Genomic DNA, 17,381 nt, shown 5'->3' on the forward strand with positions numbered 1-17,381 from the left:
CAAAGCGACGCTCGCCTTGGTGCATACAGGGGCTTCAGATCGTAAGGGGGTGAGAGGGGCTCCATCAGGGGCTTCCATAGGAAGGGACACCGGAGGAGGGGTAGTGCTTTCCTCCGATGCTGCCACGTCTTCCCTATCCGGTAATGGTGGACAAAACCCACCCGGGGGCAAAGCGGAAGGCCCAGCATCGGTGCCCCCCTTCCTGGTCTTCCGGGGGGCTACCGCATCAGATGGGAGGAGCGGAGCTCGAGCCTTCCGCTTGCCCCGCTTCCCCTGTACTAAGGACCAGCCCTCCATGGCATCATCTGGGGGCTGGCTAACAGGTGATGGGTCAGGGAGCAAGGACGAAAGCTGAGGGACTCGGGGAGGTAATGGTGGGGTAACATGTAGGAGGGAGGATTCTCCCTGGGGCATGCCCTCTTCTATGCCTGGAGGTATCCCTACCTCACCCTCCTCTACAGGCCCTGCCAGAACGCAGGAGGCAGAGCCGTGGCCCTCCCGCTCGTCTAGGCGCACTGGGGGAGATACCCCTTGGGCCCGAGCGGGAGCTTTGGTGGGCCGGAAAGGAGGAGGGGCGGCTTCGGGCGCCGGGTAGCTAGGGGCGCCGGCGATGACGGGGCCGGCGCCCTGCCGGGGCTCGGGGGTCTCGGATGTCCCTCCGTGCCGGGCCAAGGGGCAGTCCCTCCGGACGTGTCCCATCGCCCGGCAGAGGTAGCACCGGGCCTCCCCCGTTGAATAATGCACCCGGTAGCGGGCCCCCTGGTAGGGGACCAAGAAGGACCCCTCAAGCGCCGCTCCGTCACGTGCCGCCGGCGGCAGTTGTAACTGTACCTGCCGGCGGAATGAGAGGACATGACGGAGGGCGGGGTCTTTGCAGCCCAATGGGAGAGGGCTGACCACAGAGATCGGCCTTCCCAGGGTAGAGAGGGCAGGTAACAGGGCGGCATTTGGAAGGAAGGGAGGGACATAAGTCAGGACCAGTCGGGCGCCCAGGTCTTCTAGCGGCTCCAGGGGGACGTACACGCCCCCTACCGCCAGGCCCTTCTCCACTGCCTCCTGGGCGGCGGCCTCCGATGCTAGGAAGAAGACGACCTTTCCGTACATCTTGGAGGCCGCCACAATGGCCGTGGGCCCCACCACCCTTGCCAACGCCCGCACGTAGGTCTCCACGTGGGGCGAGGCGGGTACCAGGAGGCAACGGACGCCGTGCTTCCTAGTCAAGGTGGGGAAGGGGCCCCGGCCGCTATAGATGGTAGCAGAGGCGGTGGATGGGGGAGATGACGTAGCGGCAGGCGGGGGGGCCGCCACCACCTGGGCGTATGCCCTGGGGGCCGGGGGAGGGACACCCACAGAGCTGGTGGAAGGAACAGCAGGGAGGGACGCCGCGGCCGGTTGCGGGGCCGTGGCAGTGGGGGCACCCCCTGCTATGGAGGGCCTGGCTTTTTTAGCGGGGCCTTTACCCTTCTTTGTGCCCTGGCCCTTGCTGCCGGTTGGAGGGACTCCCCCAGAGTCAGAGGGGGCGAGGGACGTGGCAGCAGCGGAGGTCACCTCGTTACCCACCGCTCCAGCAGGGGTGGTAGTAGGTGGCTCGGCAGCGGCGGTTGAGGTAGAGGCTAGGGGGGACGATGGTGGGGCGGGTGGAGGAGGGGCAGCAGGGTCCACCCGAGGGGTCTCACTCTCCTCGTCCCCTGCCATAATGAGGACGGGGGGAGAGCAAACACTGGAGGGGGGGTAGGGAAGGGGGAAGCAGGTCGACCACTCCTCCCCGCTAGGCTGCAGGCAGGGGAGGAGGGCGCCAAAAAAAAAGGGGGGGGGTGGATGGGGGGCTATCAAGGGCTAGGGGTCAGTCACCGACTCAGGGAAGGTTTCCGGCTCCTCTTGTTGCACCAAGGAAGGGAGGATATAACAGCATTGGGGGGTGCAGTGAGACAGAATCAAACTAAAATGGGGAGGGGTACAAGCGCATAGGAGGGGACATGGGCGCACGAGGGAAGGGGCTAATCAGGGCAAGGGGACCGCAGGGGGAAGGGAGCAACCAGGCAGTAAATGGGGCAGAGGAACCATGGGGCTAGCTTCAGAGGCTGGGGCGGGTCAAACAAAGGCTGCAGAGGGCAAGGGCGGGGCAGGCAAACAAACTGGAGCTAGTGAGGGGCTGGGGCAAGGGGGAGGGGCAAAAGGCAGTAAGGGGCAAATGGGTAGGCAACAGGGGCAAAGCTGGGGGCTTGCTGTAGGGGGGAAGGGGTCAGTCCAAAGGAGGGGGGGCACGTGCACCCACGTGCGCTTGCAACAAAAAAGAAAGTCCTTGTAAGCTGGCTGCTGTATCAGGCCCAATGGTGGCAACAGGGCGTGGCAAGTCTTGGGGAGCAGCTAAGTCCCAGAGGCAGGAGCTCGAGGCAGATGGTGAGTAGCCAGTGGGGGTGGTGGAGGGGGCAACGATGATGGTGGGGGGGGGGGTTGGGGGGGGACACAGATGGACCAGGGGGCAGGCTCCACACCACACCCCCTGTGTCTCCACAAACACAGTCTAGATCCCCACCACAAGAGCACAGTTCAAAAGTTACTCAGTCCGGGAGGGCCCCCTCCACGGTGGTCTGTAGAATTCCTACGTGCCTCCCCACTGGCAGATGGTTCTCTTCTCCTCCTCAGGGCTCCAGCAGCTCCCCAGCAGCAAACGCAGCAGCTCCAGGCGGCAGTCTGGTGGCCAGCAGGAAGGACCCTTCTCAGGTGGAGATGGTGGTGGTAGTGTCCACAGCAGCAGGAGCAATGGCTGGGGTCTCTCCCTCCCCTCCTCTGGGGAGTGGGCCAGCAGGCCCCCCCCAAGGGGCTGTAGCTGGAGCAGCAGCAACCAAGGGTGTGGGTGGGTCTAGCAGCCAGCCAGCAAGCAGGTAGCAGAGAAGGAGGAGGAGCAGCCCCCTACCTTCCTCCCTCCAGACCAGAGGGCTACAGGAGAGTGATCTGTTAATCCCCGATCAGACAGGGTTTCTGTTCCCTGAGTGACCAGAGCAGGGGCTGCACTAGAGTAATCAGGAACCTGCTAAAACCAATTAAGACAGGCAGGATAATTAAGACACCTGGAGCCAATTAAGAAACTGCTAGAATCAATTAGGACAGGCTAGCTAATCAGGGCACCTGAGTTTAAAAAGGACCTCACTTCAGTTTGTGGTGTGCATGCAAGGAGCTGGGAGCAAGAGGAGCTGAGAGTGAGAAGACATATTGCTGGAAGACTGAGGAATACAAGCATTATCAAACACCAGGAGCAAGGTCCTGTGGTGAGGATAAAGAAGATGTTGGAAGGAGACTTTAGGGAAGTAGCCCTGGGAGTTGTAGCTGTCGTGCAGCTGTACCAGGAGGCACTCTAGACAGCTGCAGTCCACAGGGCCCTGGGCTGAAACCCGGAGTAGAGGGCGGGCCTGGGTTTCCTCCCAACTCCTGATCAGACACAGGAGGAATTGACCTGGACTGTGGCTTCTACCAGAGAGAAAGGTCTCTGGGCTGTTTTCCGACCCACATGGTGAATCTGTGAGGTGAGAAAATCTGCCAATAAGTGCAGGACCCACCAAGGTAGAGGAGGAACTTTGTCACATTAGGTATACCTTTGTGTTGAGAACACTCATGAAAAATTTCAGCTTGGGGAAAAAAAAGTTTTTCTGAAGGTTAATAACTACCAAAACTAGAGGGATTGTTTCTTTAACAACAATTATAACACTTAATGTAATCCTAAAATGGCCTTGAACCTATAGGGTCCAGAGTGACCGAGACAAATTGGAGGACTGGGACAAAAGAAATCTGATGAGGTCAAGTGCAGAGTCCTGCATGTAGGACGAAATAATCCCATGCACCGCTACAGGCTGGGGACCGACTGGCTAAGCAGCAGTTCTGCAGAAAAGGACCTTGGGATTACAGTATACGAGAAGCTGGATATGAGTCAGCAGTGTGCCCTTGCTGTCAAGAAGGCTAACGGCATTTTGGGCTGCATTAGTAGGAGCACTGCCAGCAGATCGAGGGAAGTGATTATTCCCCTCTATTTGGCACTGGTGAGGCTACACCTGGAGTACTGCGTTCAGTTTTGGGCCCCTCACTATAGAAAGGATGTGGACAAATTGGAGAGTCCAGCGGAGGGCAACGAAAATTATTAGGGGGCTGGGCCACATGACTTACGAGGAGAGGTTGAGGGAACTGGGCTTGTTTAGCCTGCAGAAGAGAAGAGTGAGGGGGGATTTGATAGCAGCCTTCAACTACCTGAAGGGGGGATTCCAAAGAGGATGGAGCTCGGCTGTTCTCAGTGGTGGCAGATAACAGAACAAGGAAAAATGGTCTCAAGTTGCAGTGGGGGAGGTCTAGGTTGGATATTAGGAAAAACTATTTCACTAGGAGGGTGGTGAAGCACTGGAATGGATTACCTAGGGAGGTGGTGGAATCTCCATCCTTAGAGGTTTTTAAGGCCTGGCTTGACAAAGCCCTGGCTGGGATGATTTAGTTGGGGTTGGTCCTGCTTTGAGCAGGGAGTTGGACTAGATGACCTCCTCAGGTCTCTTCCAACCCTAATCTTCTATGATTCTATAAATGCTGCAAAGATGGGAATAGATGTTGCTCTGCAGTGCAAGCATAAATAGAAGCAGATGCATGGTCCAAGTAATTAAATGTAGAACTAGTCAGTTATAGGCTTTTCCCCCTGCTGAAAATTTTGCATAAACTTTTAAAGACAATTGCTTCAGCAAACTTTTCCATAGAAAGTAAGATTCTGGGGAAAATCTGAAATCCAAAATATTTTGATTTGGAAGTGCTGCCGTGCCCCCATTCTCCTCCAAGGGCTGGGCTCCCTGGTCAGACATATCACATGATACACCTCTCCTCTCCTGGTGAAGAGGGGCAGCAGTACCAGGGGAGTCTAGTCATAGTGCATCATGGGAGATGTAGCTGAGCTGGGAAGCTCAGCCCATAGAGGAGAATGGGGACTTCCATGAAATAGCACAGTAGGATACCTGTATCAAAATGTTTCAGTTTTTTTGTGAAATAATCTAAGTTTTCCATGGAAAGTAGACAGATTTTTTTTTTTAAAAACACAAAAAATTCCATTTAACCAAAAACTCAATTTCCCATCAAAAACAGTTTAGATTAAAGCTTTTGACCAGCCATGGTTAAATGCTAGGTATGAATCTTTGCTTTGACTGTTAGCCCCCTAAGCACTCATCCCTTTCTCTCCAGCGTAATGTGTAAAAGATGGAAGTAGACAGAGTGGGCATGTCTGGGAAGACCTGGATTTAGTCACAATGTCATGATAAACTGGTGTTTAACCCTATATCTCACATTTGAGGCCTCACTTCTATGCGGAAATAACTTGGTAGCCATACTCCCGCGCTCTCATTAATACAGAATACATGTCCCCTGCACATCCTGTCCTGCTCATCTTTTTTACTTTGTATGTCTAGAAAGAACCATCAAATCAAGTATTACAATACACAAGGTTCAGAGAAATCTTTCCTCAATGAAACAAAAATATTGAATTAAATAGTGTGCCTAAATTAAGAATACTAACCATCTCTCCAATTAATTGCTCAGGGTTTTGGAATAACACTAAGGTTTTGTGCAGGGCTGGATTAACCTTTTGTGGGCCCGGCGCCAAACGTATTTGTGGGCCCCCATGGAGGCAATGGAGCATGGCGTGGGGAGATCAGTTTTTGGAGCGAGGGGCCAGCCAGAGGCAATGGGGCATGGCAGGGGCAGCCCTGCTCCGCCCAATGCGAGGACACTATTTACAAACCAGCAGTTGCCAGATGCATAGTAGCCTGCCCGGCCCTGTTCTGCCAGCATGCCCGAACACACACACCTTCCCCACCCCCTCACAGCCCAGCCCCTCCCCCAATCCTCCGAGACCCACTTCCCCACACCCTGCCTCCAGGCCGCACTCACCGGCCTGCTGGGAGGCAATTGTGTCTACCAGGTTGAGCTGGCAGTGTAGCCAAAGTCAGTCCCAGGGCTGGAAATCGCTCTGACCCCTTGGGAGCGGCGTGATCAACCAGCCCAGGACCTGCCCTCGCCGGGGTCCCTCAAGACGCACTTGCCTGGAGGGGCCCAGCCAAGCCCTCCACACTGTCTCCCCCTCCACCTGGCTGAGATTGGCCAGGCTTCTGCCACAGTCCCAGGCAGCTCAGTTCCGGGGAGATAGGTGGGGCCCCTCAGGTGGTGGGAAGCAGAGAGTGCCCGGAGCCGGAAGTGCACTGGGCTCCAGCCAGGGGGCTGAGAGGAGCATGGGGGTGGGACCAGGGAGTGGAGAGGAGCCCTCAGCCAGCTGGCAGGAAGGCCAAGAGAAGCAAGTGGTGGGCAGGGGGAGCCAGTGGGGTCTCGGGGCACAGTGCAAGCAGAGCATGGGCCCGGCTCCATGGAGCCACTGTAAACCCGGCACTGCGTTTGTGTACAGGACCTTCCTTTTAGTGACACGGCTGTGCTGCCACAGCCGTGCTGCCACAGCCCTGCCGCTAAAAGGTGTGCAGTATAGCTGCTGTTTGTCGGCAGGAGAAAGATCTCCTGCCGACAAAAAAACATTCCGCCCCCCCCGAGCAGCAGCGGCTTTGTCGTCAGGAGAGCATTCCTGCCGACAAAGCGCTGTTCACACTGGCGCTTTTCATCAATAAAACTTTTGTCGTTCAGGGAGGTGGGGGGGTTAAGTCAATGGGAGAGTTTCTCCCGTCGACCCAGCGCTGTCTAGACAAGACAGTAAGTCGACCTAAGGTACGGCGACTCCAGCTATGTTATTCATGTAGCTGGAGTTGCGTAACTTAGGTCAACCTAACCCCGTAGTGTAGACCTAAGTGACATAAGACATAGTAAATACTAAGGGTCAGATCACCCTGGAGTGATGCGGATTTACATTAGCTGGGAATCTGACCCTAGAAGTCCAATCCAGCCAACCCTTTAGTTTCTTACAGTTTTATGTAAGTTACTTCAATGGGACTACTCACACAAGAAGTTTGTAGGACCAGGCCCTCACTGTGGTATAGTGTAGTTATCACAGCAGAATATCCTGTAGTACAGGAACACATATTGCAGTGTTCCTTTACCCCATACCTGCTGTGGACTGAATGGCAGTCCCTCCTGAAGAAACACCACTGAAGACTGAGCTGAAGCATGGCTCATCTGTTCTTTCAGTTTTGCATGTTCTTCCTGTGTGGCTGCAGGTTCCTGCACCATTTGTGCAGCAGTATTCTCTACAGGCTTGGTGGTGTGGATAGTATAAACAAATTCAGAAGACTGTGGCAGAGAACAGGCTATTGCTTGATCTGTTCCCACCATAAATGTAATATCAGAACCTACAGGTGTAAGAGGCTCCAGCTGGCTGGCATGACTTGAGGAAGGTGCATCATTATTCCCAGAATTAACTATCAATTGCTGGCCTGCATTAGGCTGTGGGGTTGGACACTGGTTCTCCACAGGTTCCACTTTCACCATCTCTAGCTTGGGGGATGAATGCATCTCATCTACAATCTGAAAGACAGCCTCTAGGTTTACTTCGGTCTTCTTGTTTTCATCAGCTGTATTGCATGGCCAGTTAGATGGCAAAAATTCAACTGGGTATGACGACTGCATTGGAGGATTCTGGGAAAACAAAATGCAGTGGACTGCAATCAGAAAAATATTACCACAATATTAGATATATTTAAAGTTTCTTAGGTTCATCAGTTCCAAGGCCAGAGGGGACAACAGAGCTTCCCCAAAATAATTCCTAGAGCACATCTTTAGAATAACATCCAATATTGATTTTAAAATTGTCAGTGATGGAGAAACAACCATGACCCTTGGTAAGTTGTTCCAATGCTTAATTACTTTTGCTGTTAAAAATTTACACTTTATATCCAGTCTGAATAGGTCTAGCTTCAAGACATTAATCATGTTATATCTTTCTTTGCTAGAGTGAAGAGCCCATTATCAAATATTTGCTCCCCATGTAGGTACTTATAGACTAATCAAGTCATCCCTTCACCCTCTCCTTGTTAAGCTAAATAGGTTGAGCTCCTTGACTCTGTCACTATAATAAGCCATGTTTTCTAATCCTTAAACCATTCTCCGGCTCTTATCTGAACCATCACCAAATATTCTTCTTGAATTGTGAACAACAAAACTGGACACAGTTCTCTACCAGCAATCTCACCAGTGCCAGATTCAGAGATAAAATAACTCTCTACTCCTACCTGAGATTTCCCTGTTTACACATTCAAGGAAACTATTAGCCCTTTTAGCTGCAGCACCAAACTAGGAGCTCATGTTCAACTGATTATCCACCTCAACCCCCAAATCTTTTTTAGTCGGTCCCCAGCCTGTAGTAGGATTCTTCCTTCCTAAGTGCAGGACTCTGCACTTGTCCTTGTTGAACCTCATCAAATTTCTTTTGGCCCAATCCTCCAATTTGTCTAGGTCACTCTGGACCCTATCCCTACCCTCCAGCGATCTACCTCTCCCGTCAGCTTCCTGTCATCTGCGAACTTGCTGATGGTACAATTCATCCCATCATCCAAATCATTAATAAAGATGTTGAACAAAACCGGCCACAGGACAGACCCCCTCAGGCACTCCCATTGATAATGGCTGCCAACTAGACATCAAGCCATTGATCACTACCCATTGAGCCCGGCAATCTAGCCAGCTTTCTATCCACCTTATAGTCCATTCATCCAATCCATACTTCTTTAACTTGCTGGCAAGAATACTGTGGGAGACCGTATCAAAAGCTTTGCTAAAGTCAAGATATACCACATCCACCGCTTTCCCCATATCCACAGAGCCAGTTATCTCATCATAGAAGGCAATCAGGTTGGTCAGGCATGACTTGCCCTTGGTGAAACCATGTTGACTGTTCCTGATCAACTTCCTCTCCACCAAGTGCTTCAAAATGGATTCCTTAAGGACCTACTCCATGATTTTGCTGGGGACTGAAGTGAGGCTGTAGTTCCCCAGGTTCTCTTTCTTCACTTTTTTAAATATGGGCAATAGATTTGCCTTTTTCCAATCATCTGGGACCTCCCCCTGATGGCCATGAATTTTCAAAGAGAATGGCCAATGGCTCTGCAATCACATCAGCCAATTCCCTCAGCACCCTTGGATACATTAGATCTGGACCCATGGACTTGTGCATGTCCAGCTTTTCTAAATAGTCCTTAATCTGTTCTTTCATCACTGAGGGCTGCTCACCTCCTCCCCATACTGTGTTGCCCAGTGCAGCAGTCTGGGAGCTGACCTTGTCTGTGAAGACCGAGGCAAAAAAAGCATTGAGTACTTCAGCTTTTTCCACATCATGTGTCACTAGGTTGCCTCCCCCATTCAGTAAGGGTCCCACACTTTCCCTGACCACCTACTTGTTGCTAACATACCTGTAGAAACCCTTCTTGTTACCCTTCACATCCCTTGCTAGCTACAACTCCAACTGTGCCTTGGCCTTCCTGATTACACCCCTGCATGCTCGAGCAATATTTTTGTACTCCTCTCTAGTCATCTGTCCAAATTTCCACTTCTTGTAAGCTTCCTTTTTGAGTTTAAGCTCACTGAAGATTTCTCTGTTAAGCCAAGCTGCTTGCCTGCCATATTTGCTATTTTTTCTGCACTTTGGGATATTTGGTCCTGCGCCCTTAATAAGGCTTCTTTAAAATACAGCCAGCTCTGCTGGACTCCTTTCCCCCTCATATTAGCCTCCCAGGGGATCCTGCCCATCAGTTCCCTAAGGGAGTCAAAGTCTGCTTTTCTGAAGTCCAGGGTCCGTATTTTGCTACTCTCCTTTCTTCCTTTTGTCAGGATCCTGAACTCAACCATCTCATGGTCACTGCTGCCTAGGTTGCCACCCACTTCTACTTCCCCTACCAATTCTTCCCTGTTTGTAAGCAGCAGGTCAAGAGGAGCACGGCCCCTAGTTGGTTCCTCCAGCACTTGTACCAAGAAGTTGTCCCCAACTCTCTCCAAAAACTTCCTGGATTGTCTGTACATTGCTGTATTGCTCTCCCAGCATATGTCAGGGTGATTGAAGTCCCCCTTTAGAACCAGGGCCTGTGATCTGGAAACTTCAGTTAGTTGGCCAAAGAAAGCCTCGTCTACCTCGTCCTTCTGATCCAGTGGTCTACAGCACACGCCCACCACGACATCACCCTTGTTGCTCTCTCCTCTAAACTTAACCCAAAGACTCTCAACAGGCTTTTCTCCAGTTTCATACGGGAGCTCTGAGCAATCATACCGCTCTTACATACAATGCAACTCCTCCACCTTTTCTCCCATACCTGTCCTTCCTGAACAGTTTATATCCATCCATGACAGTGCTCCAGTTATGTGAACTGCCCCATAAAGTTTGTTATTCCAATCACATCATAGTTCCTTGGTCGTGCCAGGACTTCCAATTCTTCCTGCTTGTTTCCCAGGCTTCTTACATTCGTGTACATGCACCTAAGATAACTAGCCAATTGCCCTTCTTTCTCAGTAGGGATCAGGAGGCTTCCCATCTTGTACCCTCGTCTTTGTGTTTCCTCCCGGTATCCCATTTACCTCTTGGCTTAGGTCACCATCCCCCGGCGAACCTAGTTTAAAGCCCTCCTCACTAGGTTAGCCAGCTTGCCTGCAAAGATGCTCTTCCCTCTCTTCATTAGATGGATCCCATCTCTTCCTAGCAATCCTTCTTCCCGGAACAACATCCCATGGTCAAAGAATCCAAAGCCATATCTTTTATTACATTAAACCTAGGAATTTTGTTTGCCCCCAAATAAATAAGATCATAAATAGTAATTAGATAAGGATTTCTTGTAGAAGTGTTTTCAGTAAAAATGTAATCCTAGGGAGAAGGATCATTTTCACCATTGTGATTCTACCAGTCCAGGATATCATCATCCTGACCCATGTTTTCATATTTTTTTAGAAAGTATTTACAATAGTTGTTGTTTTCATTCTGTACATTTTCCTAATAGGGGTCCATATTGCATTCAAAGGACTTTTGAGATTTTCCCCCTAACAGAATTTAATATTTTAAAGCTATTTTGGGGTATCTTGGTTTAATTCAAGTGCTAGATGCCATCCTCACTAATACACAAATTAACAACTGATGTAACCTGGACCTACAGTCTTCCTACTTATCCTTGTCACCCTTTTCCCCTCCAGAAGTGTAAAGGTCCACTCTGAAAAGCTGTAGAACCAAGATCTCAGATCTTTGAATCCTTGTGATCAGTGAACTCCAAGGTCTTGCTCTGGAAAGAATGCATCATACTTACAATTTAGGCTTGACCAACAATGGGTAAGCTAAAGTTCTCTTACTCTCTATCCGCCCTAAAGCCAAAAGTGATCAGTATGGGACAAAATAGCTTCTTTCTTTTAAATTTTAGAATGGCCCAAAGATTCAGTCACCATAAGTCTAGCTGGAGGTGTCAGATATATTTTTCAAGCACCAGTCATTGTTCTTGGTCTTTTGAAGACTTTTACAACCCTGTTTCAGCATCAGTGGAAAAATACAAAGGAGAGCATAGGCTCTTATATTTTTGAAAAAGAGACTTCTAACACATAAAATGAGAGAAACTTGATCCAGCATTCCAGGCATAATATAACCTCAGAAAAAACAAGGTATCATTTTGCACAAGTAAGTGATATGCAGGACAGGAAATATTGGACGAACAGTGTCAAACCTTGAGGACTGAAGTTGTCTTCATCACATTCTGTAAGTTTTTTGGGAACAGGGGTACTTGAGCACAGATAGGAGATACAAAATTCCACATAGCATCATTATACACAAAGTGTGAACAGAATATTAGGATATTATTAAAAAGACCCTTATTGTTATTTTAAAAAACTTAACTGTGTGTCTGTGTCAAACAGGTCCTTCTATTCAGCCAAATCTGAGATTTTTTTACTAGACCACTGAAAGGCATATGTCCAATCTATGGACTACCACTGTACCAAATTTCAAGTTTCTACTTTCTCTATGAGATGGTAGAAGTAGTAGGTTTTTTTTTTTTTTTTTTTAAAGGGAAAAAAAAAAAACTAGACAACCAACAATTTTTGTCCTTCACTTCCTTCTAAAGAAGGAAATAAAAACCAAGAACCAGTAAAACTGTTTTTGCTTAAACGCCACAGGAATATTCTCCTCCAGGTAGAGAGGAACACTTTTCAGGCTGAAATTTTCTAGGTAAGTCAGACAAAGTTGTAAGAGATTGAAAACAGGCCTTTTGGAATGGAGATGCGCAGGCAATCATAATTCTATCTGTCACTAGGCCCAACAGGCCAGATTTCAAACTATTTAGGCGCCTAAAGATGCAGATAGGTACCTAGTGGGATTTTCAAAAACACCTAAACTGGTTAGGTGCATAACCTGCTTAATCACTTTTAAAAAATCCCAGTAGGCACCTGAATACCTTTGGAAAACCTGGCCCCCACAGCTATACCACCATGTGTACATAAACATTAGCAGTAGCTGGTAGTAACTCCTATATTTAGGGTGCATAACACTATCCATTATAAAGAATCCTTGTAAACTTTTCAGGGTGGATTTGATTTAAATTAAATTGATTTAATCATGATTTAAATCACTAGTCAGGAAGACTTTATTTAATCATGGATTTCTACATAAGTATATTCTTGTTGGTTATAACCTTAATACATATTCTTCACAACTCAGAGATAGAGGTAGGTTTCATTTTTAGAAGGTACACACTATACATTTTTAAAGTGATTTATTTTGAAAACTTTTCAGATTAGTTTTACAGCTATATCAGAAAATTAATGATTGTTTGGTTATTTCATTTACCAAAGGTAACTGAAGCAGACATTTATGAAGTCATTGGGAGGTGAATTATCTCCAATGCAACAGGTTAATCAATAATATTTGGAGGATTTTCTTGCCATGCTGTATTAGGAGGAGAACATCACCAGACAGACATTTAAAATGTTTTATTTAACTAAAACAACGTTATGTATTCTGGATTTTTTTCTTCAACAGGAAACATAATATTTTAACAAAACAAGCATATGAATTGTTGAATTTAGTTAAACATTCAAGTTTTTTTTAAATCAGGTTTGTTTTTGTTAAAGTTGTTAACTAAAATAGTTAAATGAAATATTCTTTTTAAAAAAAACAAAAATTAAATCGACTGTCAGCCAGGTCAACATGAGAAACTTAAAATATTGGCTTCTGCAGCTAACTCAGTCACCTTCACCTTCATTTTCCTGTTTGTTCATAATCTGGAAAAGAAAAACAAACTTTCTTGCTTTTTCAGGTCCCAAATGATTTCTCAATTTTTTAATGAATTAGTCCAAAGGAAGAAAATATTCTTTCTACACCGGCAGAAGAAGCTACTGCTGTTAAAAGTGAGATTATCACTTCAACAGTCTCTGAATCCAAGAGCTTAAGTGACTTCCACTAGTTCACTGATGTGACTTTCTTTAAAACATCAGCAGCAAACATGTATTTCTTGAATGGTTCACCCTTGGCTCTGAAGTTTATTATGGTTGGCATTATGGAGGATGATTGCTGGATGTCCATGTCATAGCCAACTCCTCTTCTTCAGCAGTTAAGGTTTGACCCTGGTACTGAGTATTGAAAATATTCGCAAGAAAATGACCTGGAGCCAGTGCTTGTCCCATTAGTTTTTTTTATGCTTGTAATTTAACTCTGTCATTGCATATTTCTCTTTTTAAGATCTCACTCAGTTCTTTCCAAATTTCAACAGCATCAGCAATAAAACAGCTATTTCCCTGCATTTTGTTCAAGGCTATAGAAATAGGCTTTAGGGTACTCAGCATGTATTCAACATTTCTCTTAAGCCCAATGTTGAGAACTTTGGCTGTGACAGTGCCATCTATTTTTTCACGATTTTGTTCAAACTCATCAGATTAGGCCAATTCTTGATATAGTGCTCAAAACACTACTGAGTTCCACTGCATGTCTTGTGGGAGAGTTAGCTTGGTTCCTCCCACTTTTTTCAGAGCAGCTGCTGCAAAGTGGTTGTTACGGAAGTATTTTACAATTTCAACAACATTGGCCTTTATTTCTGGAACACTGAAGTCTTTGGCTAGGAGGTGCATCAAATGAGTACTGCAACTGTATGTTATTAGCTTGGGACTCTCTTCTAAATTTCTTCTCATCTTGGATACATTTGCAGCATTGTCTGTGACCAAGCTGCATACTAGACATTTGAATTTTTTTTCAGTTTGTTATAGTTTTACTGCTACTTCTTGTAAGTATTCTGTTGTGTGTGCGCATTTCCTGATGTATCAATTGTTTCTGTAAGGAAGACATTCCCTTCTTCTGTTGTCACACAAGCACATACAACAGGATCATTGTGGACATTGCTCCACCCATCAAGACTCAGGTTAACAATTTTACCCTGTAGACCTTTTGCACACTGCTCAATTTCTCTTTCATACACTTTATCCAGCAATTTGCCTGTGACATCTGCTCTGTTGAGTGAACTATATCCTGGTCTTAATGACGGAACCATGTTAATGAAGTGTGGGTTCTCAATCATACGGAAAGGAGAGTTTGTTGCATAAACAAACCGGGCAAATTTTTTCATCAATTACCTCTTTTTGTAATCTGCTGGTTCTTATCACAAACTTAACTATGGTTGTTTCTTCAGGATGGAGATTTTTTTTTTCTTCTTTTTGCTCCAGGTGATATACTGTGGCTATGTGACATACATGATGTGACAAACACTATCATTGGCAGATAACTCTGAAACTATAGAAAATGATGGTGATCTTGAAGGTGGATAGTCTTCAGAATCCTGTATGTTGAGGATGGATTCTCCTAAACAAAATAAGTCAATGCAGTTATTTAATTATTACCATACTGCTCATTTAGTATTACTCATTGCATTCACTGACACTCACTACTACTTTAAAGGTGAAATTGTAAAAGGAAGATCTGCCTATTTCAGCTATTTATTTTTTATCACAACTGCATCTAAAATGATAGTACCATAGAGTAACAACTATATTTTTTTGCTCAAACATGAGAATTCAAGAATAGTCCAGAAGGAAGACAGGCAGTCTTAAGAAAGAAGTATGAAATAAAAAAGTTTACCAACCTGAAGATCGTGCATTTTCAGACATGTTCCTTTCATCATCTTCAACGCAGCTTCCTCCTGAGAAGGAACACTTCTCATGATGTTGTTTCATTCAGGCTACCAGACCTTGCATTTGTTTGTTGCACTGTTTGCATTTTGCATGCATGCCTGTCTTACCCACAGGTAGAGGAACTTCATTACAATATTCCCAAACTGGGTCTCTTTTACAGCCTGCTGCTATTATAGGTTTTCCCCCCTCCCCCATTCGACCACAGCTGGCACAGGAAATAAAGTCCCTATTGTTCTGAATCCATTCATTCTTTATTTATTAAAAAAAACTTGAGATCACTGGCAACGGTGACTAGTAAATGGAAGCCCGGGTGTACAAAGGGTTTCATAACGGGGTGGAGTTGGGGAGGAGGGAAGGACAAGGCCACATTGCTTATTGTAGCCACACTACAAATCAAAGCTGTTTGAATGACAGCCTTCTGTTACTTGGGCCATCCCCTGGAGTTGAGTGGCAGGATGCCCGGAGCCTCCCTTCCCGCCCCCCGCACGTTCTTGGGCGTCTGAGTGAGGAGGATATGGAACTCGGTGAGGAGGGCAGGCGGTTACACAATGGCTGCAACAGGGGTCTGTAATCCAGTTGCCTTTCCTGCAGCTCCTCCAGACGCCTCATCATGTCCATTTGCTCTCCCATTAGCCTCAGCATCTCTTCCTGCGTGTTACAATCACGCTCACTGTATGCTTTCCTGGCCTCTGCCACTGAATGCCTCCATGCATTCAGCTGTGCCCTATCAGTGCGGGAGGATTGCATGAGTTCTGAAAACATGTCATCGTGAGTGCGTTTTTTTCACCTTCTAATCTGCGATAACCTCAGGGAAGGAGTTGATGCAGGGAGCATAGAAACATTTGCAGCTGCAGGGGGGAAAAAAAGGGAGAGTAGACTTTACAGAAAATACGTTTCTGAGAACAAAAGGGAGACTCTTTCACAGTGAATCAAGCAATTCACAGCAGACAGCACATGTGTTTTAGGTACAAGGTCGCATTTAGGTACAAGGCGCATTTTATATTGAGCGCCTGCTGGTATCGTGACACATCACACACAGCTGGGCAACAGAATTCAGTTTGCAAGCAGCCATGGTAAGCAAAAGGGTACGCGGGGTTAGCTTCTTCCGTGTTCATAACATATGGGAATGATTTCAAACTGCAGAACCCTCCTTTCCCATAGAAGCCAATGCCGGTTGTGTTTGCCATTTAAAGGAGGGGCTGCGGTTGCCATTTAAAAGGAGGGACTCCGGTTTTGGGGTGGATGTGCAGCACACCCCTCCCACCCAGTGTAGTTATTCTCCAGGATGATCCCTTTTAGCCAAGTGCAAACAGCCCAGCATGCCCGGGGTCTAATGTGTCGGGGATCACTAAACAGAGGGGATTACTGTTCTCTTACAAAACTTCCCCTATTTCAACCAGGTGACCATGAATGATATCACTCTCCTGAGGCTGACCCAGAAAGATAAAGACCGAATGTTACATGAATGCGACCAAAACCCAGGACCATTCGCTGCTATGCTTTGTGCTGCAATGATTCCAGACCATTTGCTACTGGCTTGGCGTGGTACCGTGGAGGACGAAATAAGGCAGCTCTCCCCAGAAACCTTCTGCAAAGACTTTCAGAGTACCTCCAGGAGAGCTTCATGGAGATGTCCCTGGAGGATTCCCACTCCATCCCCAGACACGTAAACAGACTTTTCCATTCAGCTGTACTGGCTGCGAATGCATCCCAATTGTTTAGGGCAAATCAAACATTAAACACAATTGCTTTTAACACCTATAGTGTCATTACAAATGTACACTCACCAGAGGTGCCTTCTCCGCCATCAGGGTCTGGGAACAATAGGTCCTGGGAGGGTATTGGCTACAGGGTGAGGAAAAGGTCCTGGCTGCCAGGAGAACGGATTCTCTGCTTGCCTGCTATGCATTCTCCTCCTCCTCATCCACAAAATCTTCACCCGTGTTGCCTGAGGCTGCCAAATTGCAGGTGTCCACGGAGAGTGTTGGGGTACTGGTAGGGTCCTCCCCTAGAATGGCATGCAGCTGATCATAGAATCGGCATGTCTGGGGCTCTGACCTGGAGTGACTGTTTGCCTCCTTTGTCTTTTGGTAGGCTTGCCTGAGCTCCTTAATTTTCACGCAGCACTGCTGTGCATCCCTGGTGTAGCCTCTCTCCACCATACCCTGTGTGATTTTGGCATAAATATCAGCATTTCTTCTGCTTGATCGGAGTTCTGCCTGCACAGATTCTTCTCCCCATACAGCAATCAGATCCAGTGTCTCCTGTTCACTCCATGCTGGAGCTCATTT

At 47.4% G+C, this 17,381-nt stretch overlaps 1 protein-coding gene across 1 annotated transcript in view; it reads right to left on the minus strand.

Annotated features, from left to right (window-relative positions):
* Window positions 1-17,381, minus strand: part of HSF5 (heat shock transcription factor 5) — an 84,966-nt gene that overhangs the window by 58,627 nt on the left and 8,958 nt on the right. The window contains exon 4 of the mRNA XM_065418574.1: window positions 7,066-7,593. Within this exon, the coding sequence (XP_065274646.1) occupies window positions 7,066-7,593 (528 nt within the window). The remainder of the gene's footprint in view (window positions 1-7,065; window positions 7,594-17,381) is intronic.

Source organism: Emys orbicularis, chromosome 17 (assembly GCF_028017835.1).
Source record: "Emys orbicularis isolate rEmyOrb1 chromosome 17, rEmyOrb1.hap1, whole genome shotgun sequence".
Lineage (NCBI taxonomy): Eukaryota > Metazoa > Chordata > Testudines > Emydidae > Emys > Emys orbicularis.